At 41.7% G+C, this 20,971-nt stretch overlaps 1 protein-coding gene across 2 annotated transcripts in view; it reads left to right on the forward strand.

The window, feature by feature from the left end:
* The window catches only part of ASB7 (ankyrin repeat and SOCS box containing 7), a 43,087-nt gene extending 37,418 nt beyond the window's left edge, over positions 1 to 5,669 (forward strand). For both annotated transcript variants that reach the window (XM_008570985.1, XM_008570993.1), the window contains one exon: positions 4,093 to 5,669. In XM_008570985.1, the coding sequence (XP_008569207.1) occupies positions 4,093 to 4,232 (140 nt within the window). In that variant the 3' untranslated portion in view covers positions 4,233 to 5,669. The remainder of the gene's footprint in view (positions 1 to 4,092) is intronic.
* Positions 5,670 to 20,971: the final 15,302 nt, after the last annotated feature.

Genomic DNA, 20,971 nt, shown 5'->3' on the forward strand with positions numbered 1-20,971 from the left:
GTTATAAAGCCTTTGAGGTGGGTGTTATTATTATGAAAAAACAAGTGGAGGGTTAAGTGGCTTGCCTGAGATCACACAGATTGTCTGTGGCAGGGCTAAGAGCCAAACCCAGGCAGTCTGGTTCTAGACTTAATGCTCTTAACCACTATGATACGCCTCTGTCATTAAAAGTAATTCTGCAGACAGGAGTTACATATCGTCAAGAAATCTTTAAAAGATCAGATCCTCCTAAAATATTAAAGGACTACCAAGACACACTGTTTAAGGGGAACAAAAATCAGTAGCAGATTGAGTAAAGCGTTCCGATATGTGTTTAGGCCTAGAATACACATTTTTCCCTGGGAAAGGTTCATGAGGATGGTAGTATTTCTGTTGCTGCTTCCCTTGAATTAAAGTTGTGAGTTTATCTTTGCCTCCTGCATTTTGTCATGACAGTGAGAAACCAGTGACACTTCAGTATTTTGCCTGGGTAATCTTCTGAACTAGATTAGGACATTTCCTATTTTCCTCATAACTGCAAGTGCCAGTGTTCCCAGACTTTCCACTAGTTCATACAAGGCTCCCCTTTCCTCTAGCTTCTAATATTTCTTTTTTCTAGTAATATTTTTAAAACTCTCCTTGAAGCCCTGACCAACAGCCCCCTCAAAGCTCCCTAGGCTTCCATATAACACTCACCTCAAAGCCCTTCCAACTACCTGATCCCAATGGGAAGCCACATATTTTAGATTTTTTTTATGGCAGCACCTCACTTCCAGGTCCCAGAATCTCACTCAGTTATCTAATGCGGCAAAATGTAGTGACTTAAAACAACAGTAGCCAATTGTTTCATTTCTCTTCTCCACGCATTGTTTTCTGGAGCTTCTCCACTTTCACAGTGGCTCACCCAGATGGCTGGTGAGTTGGTGCTGGTGGTTGGCTGAGAGCTCAGCTAGGACTGTCAGCCAGTGACCTCAGTTCCTTTTAATAGGCTGCTGAGGCCTCTTTGTGGCATGGTGGCTAAGTTCCAAGAGTGACTGTCCCACCCAGGTGAAAGTTGTGTCATCTCTTATGACTTTGCCTTGGAAGTCACATAGCGCTACTTCACCATAGTCACAAGCCCATGCAATTTCAAGGAGAGAGAACATAGACCTCATCTCTTAATGGAAGGAGTGTTCAGTCACATTGCAAAAAAAGAGCATGAGGAATAGGAGGTATTGTGGTCATCTTTGGAGAGTACAGCTGCCACAAAACAAGACTGTATCAGAAGATCCCCTGTTACGTAACCTTTGTCTCAATCCCTTCTTTTTTATCTTAGCTAAGCAAATTCCAATAATTTAGTTTTTACCACTTTGTTGGATATGTTTTCATTGAAGTGTGCATGTATGCTTCACATGTATATTTCAACTTTATCCTCATCTGTTTTTTGCCTGAATACATTGTAGTTCTTTTTATTAAAACTACACTTGAAAAGAACCTGCCATCTATTAGAAAAATCAAATTCTTTACTTTGAAAAAAGAAGGTTCACATCTAATCTATACTCTGGTTTACATTTGCAGATAAAATACTATAAGCATTTATTGCAAAATGGCAGTAATAATTTATTCCCTTTCTAAAGGTAGCGCATGAATGGTGATGAAAAATAATTCAAAACAGATTAGGAAATGATTTGCTGCTGATGTGGGTATGTTTTGCAATGAGTTGACTTTTATCCTTTAAGGACTAACCTATTAAGTATTCATTCGTTTATCTAGTATTTGTTGAGTACTCTGTCAGGTGTTGGGTTTGCATTGGCAAATGAAGCCAGACATGGTCCTGCCCTCATGGAACATGTCATACAGTGAGGAAGATGGGCATTAATATTAATACATAATCACCAAATAAATGTAAAATCACAACCTTGCTCAATGTTCCAAAGGAAAGGAGCTCTGAGAGTGTCTGATGGGGAAGCTGACCTAGTCTCCTCTGGTGAAGTTCTAAGATTAGCAGAGATCTGGAAGATGGAGGAGCCACAGTCCTGCCAAGAGACATATGAGTGTGTGAGGCACATCCAGGCATGGATTCTTGTGCAGACATCTGTGGATACACATACCCTTGTTTACAGACATTTCCGAGAGAGCAGTTACTTCTGCGGTTCTGTCAGAAACCGCGTGTTCAGTAACTCTTGTGGAAAGTACATGCTCATACAGGCCTCACAGAGCAGGGGTGTGAGTCTTAGGGAGCCTTTTTCATTTATAAAGGATTACTTAATTCTGAATAATGGAGATCACTATAAACAAGTACAATTCATGTAAGGGATAAAGAACTAAGTACAGCTGTGGTTCTCCCGAAAGACTCTTTTGGGGTATCTGTGAGGTTAGAATGATTTTCTTAATTATGCTTAGATATTATTTGTCTTTTTCACACTCCTTCTCTCATGAGTGTAAGTGGAGTTTTCCAGAGACTAGATGATGTGATTTTATTTCAACAGGTTGAGTGCAGAAGTGTATATGAAAATTCAACTATCATCTCTTAAGCCAGACATTGAAAAACTTTGCAAAAATGTAAAATAATACCATGCTCCTCACTAATTTTTTTGGGGGGGGAGGAAATATGGTTATTTTTTATAACAATTTATTATTTATGTTAACATGTAATGGGTTTATTATTATTTTTAAATGAATTAATATTTCTTAAGTTTCTGTTTTAACTTCTGATATGGTAATTATCCATAGTTATAGCCCACATAAAACTTTTTTCAAGTTCTTTATAATGTTTAAAAGTGTAAAGGTGGGGCCGGCCTGGTGGCGCACTGCTACAGTGCGTCGCTTGGGAGCGCGCTGGCGCTCCTGCCGAGGGTTCGGATCCCACATACAGACCGGCCGCTCACTGGCTGAGCGAGGTGCGGGGGCAACACCGAGGGTTGCGATCCCATTGCCAGTCCCGGTCCGGTACGGGTGCGACACTGAGGGTTGCGATCCGTTGCCGGTCACGAAAAAAAAAAAAAGACAAAAAAAAGGAAAAAATAAATAAATAAATAAAAGTGTAAAGGTGTTTTGGACCCAAGCTTTGAGAGCAACTGAAATGTGGCATTCTACCTGACTTAAGGCCTGTTACTTCATCTCTCTGCGATGCTCTATAAAATTGGGATGATGATCAAAGTACTTCCCTCATAAAAGGATTAAAGGAGTTAATATATGTTAAGAGCTTATACATGGTACAGAGGAAGTATTCAACATACGTGAGCTTTTATTATTATTACTGTTTAATGTGAAAGCAGAATTTTTGTGACTCCAAATGCTACTGAAGCACTGTTGAGGAATTTCAGCTTGTGTTCATGGCCATCTGTATTGTTTTGGTAAAACAGTGTTTGAAAGTGGAAGACGTTGGATTTTGTGGTTTTTCTTTTGAGTTGGGTTATAGCAGGGGTTTTTATTAGCAGGTGGTCAGGATGTGAGGCTGGAAGCGGCAGAGATTCAGGATAGCTTGAGGTGCTTTTTCACACCCCTCCCTGCTGCTCATCCTCACCACTAAGGTTCTGCCGTGTTCAGAATCATGGTGAACAGGTGGACAGATGTTGTTTGGAAAGCTCCACAGGACTGGCATAGGCATGGAGGCTTCTAGCCCCAGTGCTAAAAGGAGGCCTCACAGCAGAGAGCATCTCCTTCAGTCCCCACACTTTTCAGATGGAAAAACAGGCCAGAGAAGTGATTTGCTCACATAAACTCACCCAGAGGCCTAATCAAGATGAAAACTGGAATTCTCCTGATTTCTAATGGAAAGAATACCGGGCTCAGAATCAGAAGAAATTGTTCTAGTTTCAGTCTAAATAAAACCTTTATTGATGATCTGATGTTGAGCAATTTCCTTTAATCTCTGATACTAAGTATCCTTATTTGTAAAAGGAAGGTGAAATTATCTTCCATCCTGGGGTTGTGAAAAGTATCAAATGAGACATCATACGAAGGTATCCAGGACACTTCATTTTTGTTGATGTCTTTCCAGTCTTTTGCATGTAAAGTCCATAGAGAAAGCTTTCCAGTGAAATGAACAATTCTTTTTTTAAAACCTAAATGCCTGCCTTAATTGTTGTATGTTGTAGCTTTGTGACATTTTCTTCTTTTCTGTCTTTGTAGGACAGCCCAGAAACTTGCAGGACCTGTGCCGAATTAAAATTCGACAATGTATAGGCCTTCAAAACCTAAAGCTACTTGATGAGCTCCCAATTGCCAAGGTCATGAAAGACTACTTAAAACACAAATTTGATGATATCTGAGATACCAGAACTGTGAGCGAGATTAGAAGTTATATTCCAGATACTTAAAAGGCTTTTTGCCTTGCACAAAGTATATCCTATGCAATTTCTGATTTGCTGTGAAGTCAGAAAGCAGGTATACACTTTTAGGTTTTTGTTTGTTTGTTTGGTTTTCATTGTAGGGGAGGGATTTTTTTATATATATGAACACACACACCACATGCTTGAAGGTCTTAATTTGGTTTCTTGGTCCAAGTTTAAGAGGTCCAAGCTTTCTATACAATATTGCATTTAGAAATATTGTTTTTCTAAAATGACACAAGCAGGTTTGGAGTGGAGAATTTACCCTTTCCAAATGTATGGTTTCATTGGTGAGCACGGTATTATAAACCAGCAGAGCACTTGTTAAAGTTTGGAGGCACAGTTTCACCCAGGGGCGTCCTGGGTTATACTGGAAAATGCCCTAAGAAATTTTTGAAGTAATGCTGTCACCTCATTCATTTTTAATGAGTACAAATTGGCTGTTTTGAACTGTTCTTTTTCCTAATTAATGTAGCTTTTGGATGACATAAATTCAGTACCTCTGCTTTCCTTTTGGTGTGCTCTTGTTTTTAACTTATTTTTTTAACAACTGTAGTACACTACCCTGAGACATTGTGTCTCAACTTTTGTCTGTAGTTGAATTGTGCTTTCAAAAAAATTAATGGGAAAGAAAATAACTTTATAAAGCCAGTGTATTCTGTTTTTAAAACAGTGCCTCCCGTGCAATATTCTTTCTGGTGTATTTTATCCATTTTTTCACTTGCTGTTCATCATTCCACAGCTGGCTTTGACATGCCCGTGAGAACAGGAGCCGCCACTTTAATTTTCATTGCAGAGTCGTAGTATGTCAGTTGCAATTTCCGTTTTAAGCTTTGTGTTTTACTTCACTTTAAGCAGAAAATTTCTTATTCTGGTGGTAAAATATTACCAAAAAATAGCCTGAAATGTTGTTAAACCATTTGGCATTAATGGTTAAATAATTTGGGGTGATTTCATGGTAGTTTTTTTTTTTCTTCCTAGTTAAAAAAAAAATAAAGGGTAAAAATCTCTGATGGGTGCACATTTGTAAGTCTGGTTAATTCCTAATATGCTAATTCCTAATATAGATATTTCCTATCTATTTTAAGGTTATACACAGTGAAGCTCTTCAGGAGAGTTATTTTATTTTCTGGGTTGATTGGGCATGCGTTTTGCAGTATAAACATGGATATGATAAAGTGTCAATAACAATGGGAAAGATTCCAGAGACATTAGGCATCTATGGTGAAGCCCTCAGGAATGTATTCTGTGCTGGATTTGTGGTCATATTAGTCTCAGAAGAACCTTTTCAAATGTCCCAGTATGTTTCTTAGTGCTTTGGGAAACTTCAAAATATTTACATACTATTAATAAATTTGTTATCAGAAGTTTACAAGATGAAGGGCTTCTCTTGTCTGAATTTCTAGATTTAAGTCATAAAGCATAAAACTATTTCACCTGGAAGGATAACTAAACAGAATCAGGAGTCTGCTCTGGCTTTACGTTCTTCAGAGCCAGCAGTACTGCTTTCTCAAGCACAGAGTTTGTTCTCTTGGATGCAGAGTAGCTGTGGCATCAGAGTATCTGATCTGCTTGTGCCTAGGTTTCCGAAGTGCCCAGGTTTCCGAAGATCAGGCAGCTTTGGGAAAAAGGATTATTTGGGGGATGGCTGAAGTGGTCCATAGACTTGTTTTGCAGGCAGCGAGTCAGAGTGTAGCCAGTTTTGTAACCATCCCCAAACTGTAGCTGGAGCCTAATGGATAGCAAGGGAAGGTCTGTCCTTTTCCCATAAAATATCTCCAAATGTTATTTCCAGAGAGAAAGTCCCTTGTGAAGATAGTTGTTGAGCTGTGCTCTCATTCTTTAAACCAATACCAAGGTCAGGGCTAAGACACATTAACAACAGAGTTAGGGACATGGTGTGACCAGAAATATAATGAGTGTTACTTCTCCCTAAAACCCCAGACCCAGGGAGGTAAGGAGGCTGGAGGGTGCGTGGGGGTCCTGCATTCTGAACAATGATGTTTAATGTTACATTTGCACAGGGCTTATTTCCATATTTGTGTGTATTAATTTATTCAGTTAGTTTAAAATGATTTTCTCTCCCCAACCATTCAAAGATATCCAAACTAAGTTAGCCACTAAGTTTGAGTCAGGGAATTCCAACTAAAAAGATCAGATTAAGGTAAATTCTTTGTTCTGTATTGCTGCTGTGACTTCAGAAAAAAATTATGAGAGCTCTTCCTGGAACTGAAATTTCTATTTAATGAAGAAGTGTATAATTCCATTATTTATTGTTTGAGGTTTGATTTACCTGGAAGCTTAAAAAGAATGTTTTATTTTTGTTGTTAATCAAATCCCAATCACATTTCATACTTAACAATAACTAAAATGTCTCAAGTTGGTAACTGGTGGAATATAGTGGTGAACATTCAAGTCCTCATTTGAACTTGATCGGCAGAGAAGCATTCTGTGGTCACATAATGAGTAGAGAGAACAGGTATTTTCAGATAGTCAACTAACAAGTTTTTCCAGAATCTTGGCTAAAACGTTCAGAATATTGTCAAATTTGTCACTGATTCTCCTATGTTTCTTTGAAATTTATTATTTAAGCCTATTACTAAACCTTTATAAAAATATATGTGGCAAATACACCAAAGAAACCAGCTTATAAAAGATTATGAACATTAATAAACTGCAAACCTCATATTTTCCAAACAAGTTTTTTGTAAATATTTGTGTTTATAAATGTACAGCAGAGTAAGAGTGTTTTTTAGATTATTTAATTCCCATATTTCTGAACTATTTACTACAGAATAATCCATGCTTGTTAGTTTGGAGGACTTGACTGTTTTTTGTTTGTTTTTTTTTAATTCATTATCAGTCATGCTTGGAACAGCATTTCCGCTAGAGAATTCAGTGTTTTGGCAGGAGCACGAGTACACATCTGGAGCATTGAGGGAGTCTAGCACGATTTGTCAGATGCACACCCTACGAGACAAGAATGTGTAGTTTCATTACCAGAGTGGACCATAAGAAATTGAGATTCTAACTTTCCTGCAGAATTACTCATTAGCCCAGAATGTGATTGGGATAAGGCCATTTGCCCACAAATTTAGCTTTCATGTAACTCCTAGTGTGTTATATCATAACGTATTTTGTTCTTCCTTTGTAATGTAAGTTTTGCTTTGGGTCAATTTGAATTAAACAAAAAAAAATTTAAATCTGGTTTAAAACATATTGGAATTGTGTTTTATTTCTAGTCTGCCTTAACTTTTTAATATTTTCAGCTCTTTGGTAAAAGGAGACAAAAATCTGTCCTTCGTTTATCAGCATTTAGAGTCACTGGGAATTAGGTAAGAATGTGATACAGAAAACAGCCCGACTTTAGATTGTCATCTGATAAGTGAGTTCTTACCCTCTTTTTTTGGTTTGTTTTAAAAAATACATCCTGCAAATACCAACCAACAAACGACTATTACAATCTTGTGTGTGTCGATCCAGCACTGAACCTTCTTGGGCCATGTTCACCACCTACCTGCACCTTGACTGAAGACAGGGTTTGCACCATGGCGTTTCTAAACACAGTACAGTAAGTGCAGTGGAAGTAATGAATTTGAGGTAGTTGATTAGCCTGCAGCAGATAGAAGCAAAATAGCTTTGATTCCACACTTCCTCTGTATAACATAAGCACAGCTTGCTTCAGGGGAGACCTCAAACTAAAGTGAATGATGGCGTGCTAAGAGAAAGGGTGGACAGGCTATTTAGCACCCCATGCAGAAAGTGGATGTTTTGGAATTATGACCTTGTTGCAGACTTGTCCAGGGTTTGGCACAAATGAAGGCCAAGAATAGGACATTTGAAACTATTTCTAATGATCAGCAGGGGAGTTCAGATTTGAAAAATAGCTGTGTTGCTTGGAAATCTTGGAGTCATTCTTTTTCCAATATGATGTAAGTAGCATATTGTTTTCTCAGCTGAAAGACAGTTTGCAAAAATGGTTTACTAGCGATTGATAAAACAGATTATCTACTTGACAAAAAAGTATTTCCACATCCCATGTAGTTGGAATGGATCTGTATCGTCGGCCTGTATTTATGTAATATTTTTCTTTTTTTTTTGTTCTTAGCCCCCAGGATTATGGAAGGTATATTTATGTAATTTAATGTAACTCTATGTTCGCTTAAGCAGAAGAGTGATGCTTAACAAATATTGATGTTAGAACTTTTATTAGCTTAAATACCAATAAAGATTTTAAACATCCACTGCCAGATACTAAGATTTAGGCCAAAGTTGATGTACACTCCTCAGATACAAAGATGATTTTTTGTTATTCTATCCTCAGCTATTCTGTCATTACCTATTGGATCTCTTAAATCTTAGATAATCAGAACCTTTGGCACTTGGCCATATGGTGCTGCTGGATCTCATGACTTTTCCTGTATGCTGTTGGTAAATAGTGTTCCAAACATATTTTGTAATATATTTATTGAAGACCATGGTGCATTTTATAGATATTTATCTTCCAGAAGAAGTCTGTGATTCCTTCGTGACAGTTAACATTCTAAATCACATTTGAAAAGACTGAGGCATATGTTCTATAAGAGACCATCAGCGTGGGAATAAAACCCTGAATTCCTAGCCCTGTTGCTGAGGTGTGTAGTCACTCACCGTCCTGAGCAAGTGTCTTACACCAAGTGTTTAGATGTACCCTTTCAGTTTCATTCATTCACCTGTGCCCAGAGTACCTCGTGCTGCAGTGGTGCATCTGCAAGTTAAGTGATTTACCAATTCCTAAGCCTTTAGAAGTAAAGGATCAGATTTAGGCAAATTATTTCTCTTCTGTTGCAGATATGACCTTTTTAAAAAAAATCATGTAATCATTTGTAATTATTATAAATATATTTTAAACTAAATCTTGGTTTGTTCCAGCATTAAAAAAATCTTAGTTGGAACCTTCTTTATGTTTCCTTTTTATTAGGAAATTGTTTTAAATTAATATACATGTAACTAACTTATGTTACATTAAGAAGTAATGAAGTGATTCACTTTTCTGTGGAATAGTATTTTACAAATCAGAAAATAGATGGCTGAAGTTGGACAATGCGATTCGGTTTAAGTTGAGAAATTCAGTCATGTGACGAGTAGACTGACCCTTTGTGATGGACACAGAGGTAAGCCAGCTGCAGAGATTTCCTATTTTATCTGGCAAATGGAGTCATATTTTTCTTGCTGCTCAGTCTTGAGCTAATGTTGCTTTTCTTCCTATGATAGTTTCGGGTCAGGTCACTGCTTAGTTTTCTTTTTCTTTACCAGAATAAAAGAACATTTGTAGGGCATGGACTTACTGTACATGATCATTTTAGATTTCTCTAGAGGGTTCCTAGATTTTCCCTCTCTTAATCCTGGTCTCTTAACTCTTCAGTGAAATTAATGTTTGTGCACAGTTTGGGCTTCGTCAAGTTGCTTTAGCATGCCAGTTTTAGAATTCTTGACTTGCTTGTTTTCCCTGCCTTACCTTGGTGGAAATACAGCTTAATATCATTTTGGAAGAATTTGTAATAAGTTAGTTTGTGCTACAGCCATTTTCCAACTTGGGGGACACCAGAGAGGAACGAATTCCATTTCCTCCTGCTTTACTACTGGTATTCTTAAAAAATCATTTGCTGTAAGTCCACTGGGCAGGGAGCCCCTTGAGGACAGACCCTGGTTCTTATTTGCTCAGCTGTCAAACAGAAGAATCCCTTTTCCATAGCTTTAGCCACATGTGGCAGTTGATCCTTGGCCCAGCTTTGTTCCTCCAAGCCTCCAAGGAGCCCAGGGCCATATGGATGACAGCGTCTGCATTTCGTGTAGCTTCAAATCTCAGGCAAGTGAAGCCCTCCTAATTCCTGTCAATATTGCCTTTTGCTGTGCCTGCCGCCTTCTCTCTGCCCCACCCCTCTGGCCTCCCCTCCTTCAGAGTCACTGGGCAGTGGACCCAAGTGATCTACTCTCGAGTGGGCACTGTGATGGCGACCTTCAAGGGAGACCACTAGACTCTGGTTGCAGGGAATTGTGTCATTCACAGACCCCCTCCATGAGTCCTGCAGTGCTTCAAGCTCTGAAGGAGGCATGGTGCACTTGGCAGATGTCTAGCTAGAGCTTCTCCACAGGGAGCCACAGCATGCTGGGGTCACCATGGTTCTAACAATGTTTGCAGTAGGAAGCACTGGCATAATTTGTCCTTATTCTCTGGAACCATTTCTACTCTGCATAGTGCCCACCTGGCACAGTGGCTTTCGCATAGTGGGCACTCCAGTATTTCTCAGATGGATTGGTTTAGTCCAAAGCCTTTCTTGTACAGGTGGGCAAGCCAAGCATTTGAGAATAGAAGTGATTTAGTAGCTAGGGCTGTGCATTGCATTACTGATAATGTCAGGGGTAGAAGCCAGGCCACCTTAACCTCGGACCCGATCTTCAGTGATCCCGGATTAGCATGGCTCTGCCTTTGCTTGCATCAGCTTTTTTCCATGGAACGGAAATCAGCCCACTGTTAAGAGAGCAATAATCCTATGAGACACATTTTGGCAAGAGATGGCAAGGCTCAGGATTTCATATATATACTTCTTGGATTTAAAACCCACACATCCGTAAAATGCCTGTAACTTCCTACAAAACATGTTCTGAGAGTCCACCATGCCTTTTTGAATAATCTTGACTGAAAGGAAGGAGCTTGGATCCTGGGGGTGTTCTTAGGAACTACGTGTGCCCTTTGCCAGCTGTGTGAGTGTGGCAGGAGGAATTAACTTCTGGTCACAGTGTCTGTTTTTTACTGTGTGTTTACAAGATGAGTTGGATAATTGAATATATGAGCTTGCACAAAGAAGCATACTTAGCTTCGTTACAGGCAGCTGAGAGATTGATACCCCAGCACCCTTTTCATCATTTTTTATGGCCACTCATATTTATACTTCCGTTGAAAGTTGAAGAGACTCGGGAGGTGGAGGGAGAAGAACTGGGATATTTTGTCTTAGAAATAAAGTTGAGTTTAAATAAGTGTCTTTGTATCAGATAGCAAGTATTTGATTGTTGTCCACACTTAAAAATTGTCATTTACTTTTCTGAAGCTTCTCCTGGAGTTTATATAAGAAGCTGATAGATAAATTAAACTAATCTGTCAGTTTGTTAGACCTTCAGTTCATTATCTGGCAAGTAAAAAGAAAGACGGCTAGTTTAGATGTGGTGGGCTGAACGTAGTTGCTGACTTAGAGAATGTCAAGTTGTGAGTATTTATCAGCTCCAAGAAAGTATTGTTGGCTCAAATACACCATCCATAGAACATTTTGAGGTCCTGCAGTTAAAATTACAGTGGGCATGTCATTGACAAGGTGGGCATGTCATTGACAAGGTGGGCATTTCTCTTTCAACCCATTCCTGGCAGGTGTTTGCAGGGCATGAGGTGTAGTGGTTCAGGACCTCCACCTGCTGGGGTGATTCCAGCGGTGGGAGACGAACATCCCCTGCCACACACCTCTCCTGTGGGAGACTGGCCCTGGGAGAAATTGAGCAGGACACATGGCCGTGGTCCAGTGACAAACTTCAAGGTGCACCTGGAGCCTAGAAACAGAGACAGGCAGGGCTGGTGGCAGGAGCATCCTTATGTGGAGCCCCTCAAAGAATGGGGCACACTGCTTTTCCTGGGGCCTGGAGAGTTCTGCCAATGTGCCCTATGCCTGCTGTGGGCCCCAGAAGCTGCAACTTTGCTACAGCCTGTTCAGAACACTCACCTTTAGCCCCAGTGCCTATTAAATCTGTCCTAAGGACCCATCTGTCCTGTAAAGTGTACCTGACAAATGAGTGTTACCACCCACTCCCAGAGGGGTGTGCATGCATATGTGTTAGTGATAAAGCCTTCCGTGAACAGAGATGAGGTTCTGGTAAAGGAAAGCGTTGGGGAGGAAATGACAGCTCTGTCCCTGACTGTGGAGGTAAGGCTGGGCAGGTGGCTACTCCTCAGAGAGTCCGGCTGTGATTGTACATAGTGAGGAAGGCTTCGGTGTTGAGGGACTGTAGCTTTAGAGTGGGCAGGTCTAGAAAGGGAGGGAAACAGTGTGAGGAGAGGAAGTGGTTGACCAGGATGGTGCTCGGACACGAGAGTTACTTGCTGGTTTTGGAGCTGAGGGAGAGCGAGGGAGGGGTTTCCTGTCCTGCTGGACATTCAGCACATACCCAGGATGCAGTTAGAGCTGCCTCTTGGTCCAGCTTCTCCAAGGTATTCCTTTTCCAGTCGTGAGGATGCCCTTGCACTCCACCTTCCCACCCCTTGGCCCTGTCGGGGTCCTTCAGAAAGCCGAGTTGGGGGGATTGTCCTGCAGCTATGTCACAATAGTGTTAAGGCTCAGCAGCACATTGAGTGACCCTGTGGTAGTTCCTGAGCATCTTTCTGCTCTCCTCTGGGTCCTTTGTCCAAGTCCCACGTGTGCTGCATGGAGTTGGGTGGTACTCATGTGCTGCATACTCTTCAGCCTCCCACGCCTTGGCGTCTCCGCCTGGCCCTGGCTTGGGCTGCGTGAAATTCAGAGCCTGCTCCCTTGTTCCCCACTTTCTCCTCCTGCTTTTTTGTTTCCTCACTTAACTCTTTCCAAGTGGGTGCTGTCTTACATGCAGAGCTTTTAGGGAGCCTGGCTCCCTCTGCAGAAAGATTTCGGAGCTGGGAGGGAAACACGTCCCGGGTGACGGGCTGTGGTGCTACTGCCGGCGAGGGTGCCTACCAGCCCGAGCGGGCCCCTGCTCATGGAGGCCACTGTGTAACCCACACGGGACCCTGCAGTGGCCCGTGGTAAGCAGGGTGGGCATATGGCACCGAGTTCCCAACCTTCAGTCAGTGTCCTCAGCCTTGAGCCAGGCTGGCTCCCTAAGATGCTGAACTCGGCATTGCATCCTCTTCCGGACACTTGCGCACTAAGATAAAAGGGCTGGTACATGGGCTCCAGCCTGGAACATCTGAACACTGTGTTATACAAGGATCCTGAGGATTCCTTTGAGACGTCTATAGAAACCCTTATTCATGGAGCCTATAATTAACTTTGGCTAGCTGCATGGAAATGCTTGATGTCTAGGAAGTTATTAGTGGGTTAAAAAAACCCTACTCTGAGGTTAACTGATACCATTACTTCCTACTCCATTTAATCATTTTTTTAATTAAAAAGCACTTTAATCACCTTCTGTTTTAATGGGCACTAATAAAATGGTTGCTTAGTAGAAGCTCATCTTCACATGATATATAGATTGAGGTATTCCTCAAGTCAGAATAGATCCCCTGGAAACTATGTAATGAAGACCCTGAGAGGAGTCCCTTGATCCTCCTAACATAAACAGTACCCCTGTTTAGTTCTGCACGGGAGATTCCTTACGTGACATTTGCAGACTGCACACTTTGTTCTTTACTGAGCATGTTTACAGAGTCCTGGGGGAGTCTAGAAATGATCCTCTTGAGCATCGCTTGCTCATGCAGTATATGTTTTGAGTGCCTGTGCTGAAGGACCAGATTAGTGGCAGCATTCAGAAAGAGCTAGTGTAGGAGCCCAGAGGATGAACACAGGAGAGAAGAGGGGTTTGTGGACGGAGACTAAGCTAGAGAGTGATCGGGGAAGGGCTGTGTATGCCCAAGGACTCCACTTCCCAAGTTCAAGATGTCCACAGTTCCTGGAGTGTGGAATCATGTCCTCTACTGTCTACATAAATGCAAGTGGGCAAGCTTCAAAATGCTGGGAGGGCTTGTTAAAATATTGCTGGTTCCCACCCCCCGAATTTTGCATGCAGTAGGCCTGGGGTGGGGCCTAAGAATCTGCATTTCTAACAAGTGTCCAGATGATGTGGATACAGCTGGTCTGGGGACCACACTTAGAACACTGTATTAGGGCATTTAGACTCTCCCATGGCAAAAAAGAAACAGATTTTTAAAAAAGAAGAAGAAACAAAGAAAAAGGAAGAAATCCAACAGTCACTGTGAGATGTTGCAGAAACCTATGTGAATAAAAGTAGTTCTAGTGATGCTCAGAACCCACGTGTAAAAACAGATCTCCTTATTTTATGGGCCAGCTTTGAATCATTCTGTATGTGTTATGTTAACAAAGACTACAAATCTCTCTTGCCACATTAAGCACTGACTGTACGTCTAGGCCTTTGTCTCCAATTATCTTTTGCAACTACTTAATTTAAGTTGGGACAGACAAAGCCAGTAGCCTGTGGTTCCGACCCTGCTGTTACTGTTCTTCAGTCTAGTTTAGCAGCTCGTAAATAATATGTGTGCCAAACATTAATAATGACAGCCCCAGCCTGCTCCGGGTTGGGACAGACAGTGACTCTAGCTGCCTCAGCCAGCATGCACTTTGGCACTGCTGGCGAGGCCGGCTGCCAACAGCACGTCCCTAAGATAGAGGCATGGGCAGCGTTGCTCCAATTGCTGATAACAGATAGAGGGTACCTTAGCAGATCCAGCTGGCTGCAACCTGAGCATAGCCCCCAAAGGGAACCACAGGGAACCACAGCACCTACAAATCCTTTCCCAGCCCCTGGATGCAGCCTAGGCTAACTGGGGGCTATGCTAGTGTTACCTGCTTTAAGAAAAATAAACCAGCTAGGAGCTGAGCATAGCCCCACATCAGATGCTGTTGTTTCTGCTGGTCCAAGAGCTGCTCAGAACCTCGGACACAGTAAACTCTGCATGGAACCTGCCTGGTAAAACAAAGATGGATTCCTTTTTGTTTTTTAACAGCTTTATGGAAGTGTGATTGTTATGCAAAAAAATTGAACATGTTTAATGTGTACAGTTTGATGAGTTTGATCAATTACCATTTGACAGTGGGAAAACAGAGACAGCTCTGAAGGACAGGATGTCCAGAGTTTCTCAAAGTATGATAGGCTGCTATGTACAACCCAGCCACCCTGGCTACCAAGCCTGGCCAGGCTGGTCTCCAGGCAGATGGCTGCTGGCTGGCCTGCCCCCACCTGGCAGTTTTGTAGCCCCTCATGACAACAACACAGCCTGCCAAATGTAAGGGAGATAGAGATCAGAAATCTTTCATCAGGCAGAGTTTCTTAGTAAAATAGAGTCTTTGAACCCTAAGAAGGATTTCAGCAGTCATGTTCTCCAACTCCTGTATCTCCTAACTTGCCTAATTAAATAATGTTCAGAAGGAAAATGCAGCCAAAACCCTTGCCTGCTGGTTCAGGATCACAAACCATTCCTTGCCTGCTATAATATTGCTTTTATTTGTCTGTTTTGGCTTGGAAGGGACAAAGTGAATATGACAAAATTTACATATTTTGGAAGTGAGCAATAGCTGTTCATGCTATTATTCTCCGAGCCTTCATTTTCAAATTTTTCCCAAAATGAAAAAGGAAAATTGTCTTCTCACCCACTTGATTATAAGTTTTCTGTGGGCTGGGTCTATTTTTCCCTCAGTATTTGAATTCCAGCACATTGCAAATATCTACTCCTTACTTGGAAGTTTTATTCTGTCTTAGTTGAGGAAACAAACTCCTGAAGTTCACCAGTTAGGTTTGTGGTTAACATGGAGAGATTTCTTTCTCTCAACACAGTTGTATCCAGTGCCTTCTGTACCTGGTATACTGCCATCAGTCCTGGAAGAGGAATGGGATCGGCAACCTGCCTTCCAAATGTTTTAGACCCTTGGAGAAAAGTAAAGATAAACTAAAATTACTAATGCACTGGAAAGACAGCACAGCTACAGAGGAGTTACAGATAAAGGGCTGCTGCATGACATTCCTGAGATCCAGCTTCAATTTCTTTCTGATTAGCTCGATGAAGACAGAAAAGATCACTGACTTGGGCATCATGTGGCCTGGGATTCAAGTCTGGCTTTCCTGGTAACCGATGGTATGATTCTGGGCAAGTCATTTGCCAGGGATTAGAGGAATAAGCTGTGGGCTTCTTGACCTACCATCTGCATGACCCTGACATTACAGAGAAGCCAGGAGGGGGTAGAACGGGCACCAGATCCAGCTGTGAGCCCCAAGCCAGGTTGCCCGTTTGTTGACATCCTCACCTCCCCACCCATCCCCCACTTACCACAGCTTATTAAAGGTGGCTTATGAAAAGACTGGAATCCACGCTCCGGGGCCTGTACTGCTCTGGCAGAGGGTTCAGCACCATAAAACTCACTTTGTAAAAGTGCAGCAGCTGTGATAAATAAGCTTAAGCCTCTGTAATCACTTTTTCACTTTTACCAATTACTCTAGGCTGCTTTGTGACAGAAGTTAATACCAAGTAAGAATTTTAAAGAAGCCTCGTTTTCCTTGTCTAATTAAATTAAATACTTGAAAGGTGATTCACATATTGATTTTCCCCTCATTTAGTCAACTGAAAATTACAGGGTCTTTTAGGAGTCTGAGTCACCTGATTTGCCTACTCAGCCTCTGGGGTCAGGGAGTCCCCACACTTGGACGCTCTCCTGCCGACAGCCCACCTGCCAGCTTTTTGTGTGCAGCTGTCCACGATGAGGCTCTTAGACCAACACTCCTCAGGGAAATTTAGGGAGGCATGCCTTGTTAGTTTCCTAATACTTTCACAAAGATCTGTACAGGATGCCTTTGCTTCCGGGTTTTTAATATTCCCAACACGAAACGGGTCTTTCTAGGGTGAGAAACTGAAAGGACAGTCTCATCCTTTCCGCTTCTTTTTGTTGTACACTGGTAACAGAATTCGCCTAGATTGAGTTCATCGAGTCAGTATCTCTAATCTTCCTCCATGGCGAGGACCTGAATTTTTTAGTTGCTATTAGATCCTGGCAAGTTATTTCAGTGGTGCCAACAGGATGCTGAAATTTGAAACTTGAAGTACTTTATTTTTCTGTTTTTACACCTTCTGTCCTTGTTTCTGAGATAACACACATACATTGGAAAGTGCAAGGTGCTCCACTCGAGTATTTCCTCAGACACGAGAGAGGCCCTGGGGATCATCAGGGAGCCAGGCTTAGGGCATTGCACATGAGTGAGCTGCTTTGCTGAACGTTTGAAGGATCGTCACCTGTAAAGTGATTTTGTCTTGTGTAGGTTTCATGATTAGATCCAATTATTCGTCAGTATTCCTGCTCCATTTCCAGTTTACCCGTCCTGATGCATATAATCATGGTCTGCATCTTTTGAAAAGTCCTTTTCATTTCAAAATTGGCATATACCCTTAAAATGTAATTGGTGAATAAATACATTAAGGAAAAAGTGAAAACCCCTTCTCCTTCCCTCCCAGTGTTAACCACGTAGTGTGGATTCTTCCAACTGTCTCTGTGCATCTATCTGTGCATCTGTTTAGTTTTAAAAAAATGATCTCTCTGCAGCTTACTTGTCTATACTCACAGGCACTCTTCCATGTTACCATGTGCAGATACACCTAATTCTCGTTGATGGCTAAATAATATTCCATGTTCAATTTTTCTTCCAACCAGTATATAGTAAGCACTTTTTATATGCCAGGTGCTCCTCAAGGGACTGGAGATACAGCAAGAACAAGTTCTTTTATACTGTCTTTTTCTTGCTGATTTCTTTCTAGAAGCTAGTGGTGGGAAGTATCCAACTCACTTCCCATCACTGTACAATCGAGGGCTTGTATTCCCTTAGGCTGAAATTGGCTTGGTGTGTATTTGTTTATTGTCTGTCTACATTAAAATGTAAACTCCAAGAGATCGGTGATGTTGCCTGTCATGTTCAGCGATATATCTATCCTCCGTACTAAAACAGTATTCAGTACATACCAGCAGCTCAAGAACTATGGCTCGTATGCATAGCTGGATGGACAGATGAATAGACGGACAGAGGGATGGACAGATGGATGGATGTTTCCTTATTTTCATGGATAAAGGCAGCTGAGGCAGAAGTAGAGCTTCTCGTTGATGACATTGACTGGGTTTCCTTAAACTTTCAGCTCAATCCTAGCTACTTTAGACAGTTAAGTGAAGGCATGGTTTAGTCTTATTTATAGTTTATACACACACACACACACACACACACACACACACACATGTGTGTTTACCTGTTCTTTTGTTAAAGTGTTTACAACTTACATACAGATGGGCAAATAGGCACTCCCTGGGCCTTCCAATGTTGCCTGCCCCCACTGCCCCAGTCCTCCTGGACCTCAGAGACCCCACCCAGAACCAGCAGCTGCAGGATTGACCCCTTTCTGTCACCAGGCTCTTGTCTGAGGACGAGCGTCAGCTCTGATGAGTCAGAGCCCTTGTCGTGTAAGTTGCTCCTTTGAATGTCACCCCCACCTTCATGGATACGATGATGTTCTGGTTCACTTTTTCAAGAGAATCGTTCACCTTTAACCTTTAAAAATACAAATCAGTTATGTGACTATCCAACTCTAAACCCATTGATTGCTTCCAACACACCAAATCTGAGGTATTTACTGTGGCTTCAAAGCCCTCTCTGACCCATACCACTGCACTGGAGCTGCTCTGAGCCTACAATCCCTGACGCACAGGGCATACCCTCCCAAGAGTCCAGAATGTGGCAGACCCTTGGCATAGAGGACATACATCTATGTCTCATTTATCTCTATCATCCAGTCTATGTAACTATCCCTAGTATATGCCTGAATTATGGCAGACCCTCAGTAAATATTTGTGAAATGAATAAAAAAGTGGAAAAACTGAAACATCCCGGAATGAGTGTGTTTGTTTTACTTCAGCATCCAGAGGACTGAGACTGATGGAAGATTTTCATCCATCATTTTATTTTGCTTGATTTCAGAGCTATCATCATTGGTCCATGCATGGCCCTCTTCCATTTTATTAATTCATTTATTAATAATGTGTTACACACATGAGGCCACCACACAACCCAAGAACTAAAATACTGACAATAACTAAAATTGACATCTATGCTCTTCTCCTGCTCCTCAGAAGTCACTTCTGCTCTGCATTTTGATTTTATAATGTTCTTGTTTCCTTTTTTGATTACTACTGTTTTATCATGCATATGTGCACTCTGGCAGTATTTTCTCCATTATGCTTTTCAGAAGACAAAGTAGTCAAATGAATGGCTTCTAATGAGAATAGATTGCCCCCAACTTTAAATTATTAGTTTTAAAACTATTTTTCCTTTTATTTATTTTTATTATTTTGGCTTTCTCTTTGTTTTTCTTTTTTTCTTTCCCCTCCTTTTAAATATGAAAGCCTTATACAGTAAATACCTTCATGGGGCTGGCTGGTTACGTCAGGTGGTTAGAACATGGTATTGTAGGGCCAGCCTGTGGCTCACTCGGTAGAGTGTGGTGCTGATAACACCAAGGCCACGGGTTCGGATCCTATATAGGGATGGCCGGTTTGCTCACTGGGTGAGCGTGGTGCTGACAACACCAAGCCAAGGGTTGAGATCCCCTTACCGGTCATCTTTAAAAAAAAAAAAAAAAGAACATGGTATTGTAACACAAAGGTCAAGGGCTTGGATCCCTGCACCGGCCAACTGCCAAAAAAATAAACAAATACCTCCATGTAGATCCAACAGCTGTAAAGATTTTAACTTCATGGTTTTATCTCTGTGTGTACATACATGTATATATATTTTTTCTGTGCCATTTAAAAGTAAGTTATAGACATTATGATATTTCATCCTGCATCCAAGATTAAAGACATTCTTTGATATAACCATGATCATTCCTAAGAAAATAATGGCAAGTCCACATCTAATCAAAAATACAGTCCACATTCAAATCTCCCCAGTTGCCTCAAGAATGTCTAACTGTTTTGATGTAAAATTTTTAACCAGGATCTAATCTAGGTTTACACATCTGGTTGTGTTCCTCTCTCCCTTTTATTTCAGAACAACTCACCCCACCTTTTTTTTTTAATCCCGTGCAATTGACTGAAGAGGGCCGGCCCTGTGGCTCACTCGGGAGAGTGTGGTGCTGGGAGCACGGCGGCACTGGGAGTGCCGCGGCCGCGGGTTCGGATCCTATATAAGGATGGCCGGTGCGCTCACTGGCTGAGTGCGGTGTGGGCAACACCACACCAAGGGTTGCAATCCCCTTACCGGTCACACACACACACAAAAAAAAAAAAAAAAGAAAGAAAGAAAGAAATTGACTGAAGAGTCCAGAAGAGCTGCTTGGAGAATATCCTGTTTTCTGGGTGTGCGTGGCTGTTTATTCTTGGTGCCATTTAGCTTGTTCCTCTACCTTTGGTATTTCCTGTGAACTGGAAGTTAGTCTGGCAGCAAGTCTGGATGCAGGCTAAACATTTTTGGCAGGTGTATGTCATAGATGATGCTGTAGACTAGAACACATTTTAAAAGTCTCATCTCTAAAGGCAACTGAAAGTAGGCAGCTCCCAAGTCTTGTGGAATGATTACTAATCTACTTGAGCAAGAAACAGGCAAGAGCCGTTTCTACCCTAGGAAAGCCCTAATGGAGAAAACATCTGGCCACTTAGCAGCAGCTGGGAAATGCTTGTGTCCCTTCCAGGAACTAGTGGTGTTTGGCGACGTGCGGCGCTTTGTCTGACCAGCGTTTCCCTGTGCTGTGTGTTTACTTCAGCGGAGGTGAGGTGGGGAGGCCGGGCCAGAAGAGGGCCCGCCAGGCCTTTTTGGTTTTGTGTGGATGGAGGATTTTATTCCTCATTTCTTTACACCATGGTGGGTTTTTATCCCCTCCACCCCCCGCCTCCAAGCCCATATTTCATCTCTCAGGCCAACAG

The sequence above is a fragment of the Galeopterus variegatus genome, unplaced genomic scaffold (genome assembly GCF_000696425.1).
Source record: "Galeopterus variegatus unplaced genomic scaffold, G_variegatus-3.0.2 Scaffold36, whole genome shotgun sequence".
In the NCBI taxonomy this organism is placed as follows: domain Eukaryota; kingdom Metazoa; phylum Chordata; class Mammalia; order Dermoptera; family Cynocephalidae; genus Galeopterus; species Galeopterus variegatus.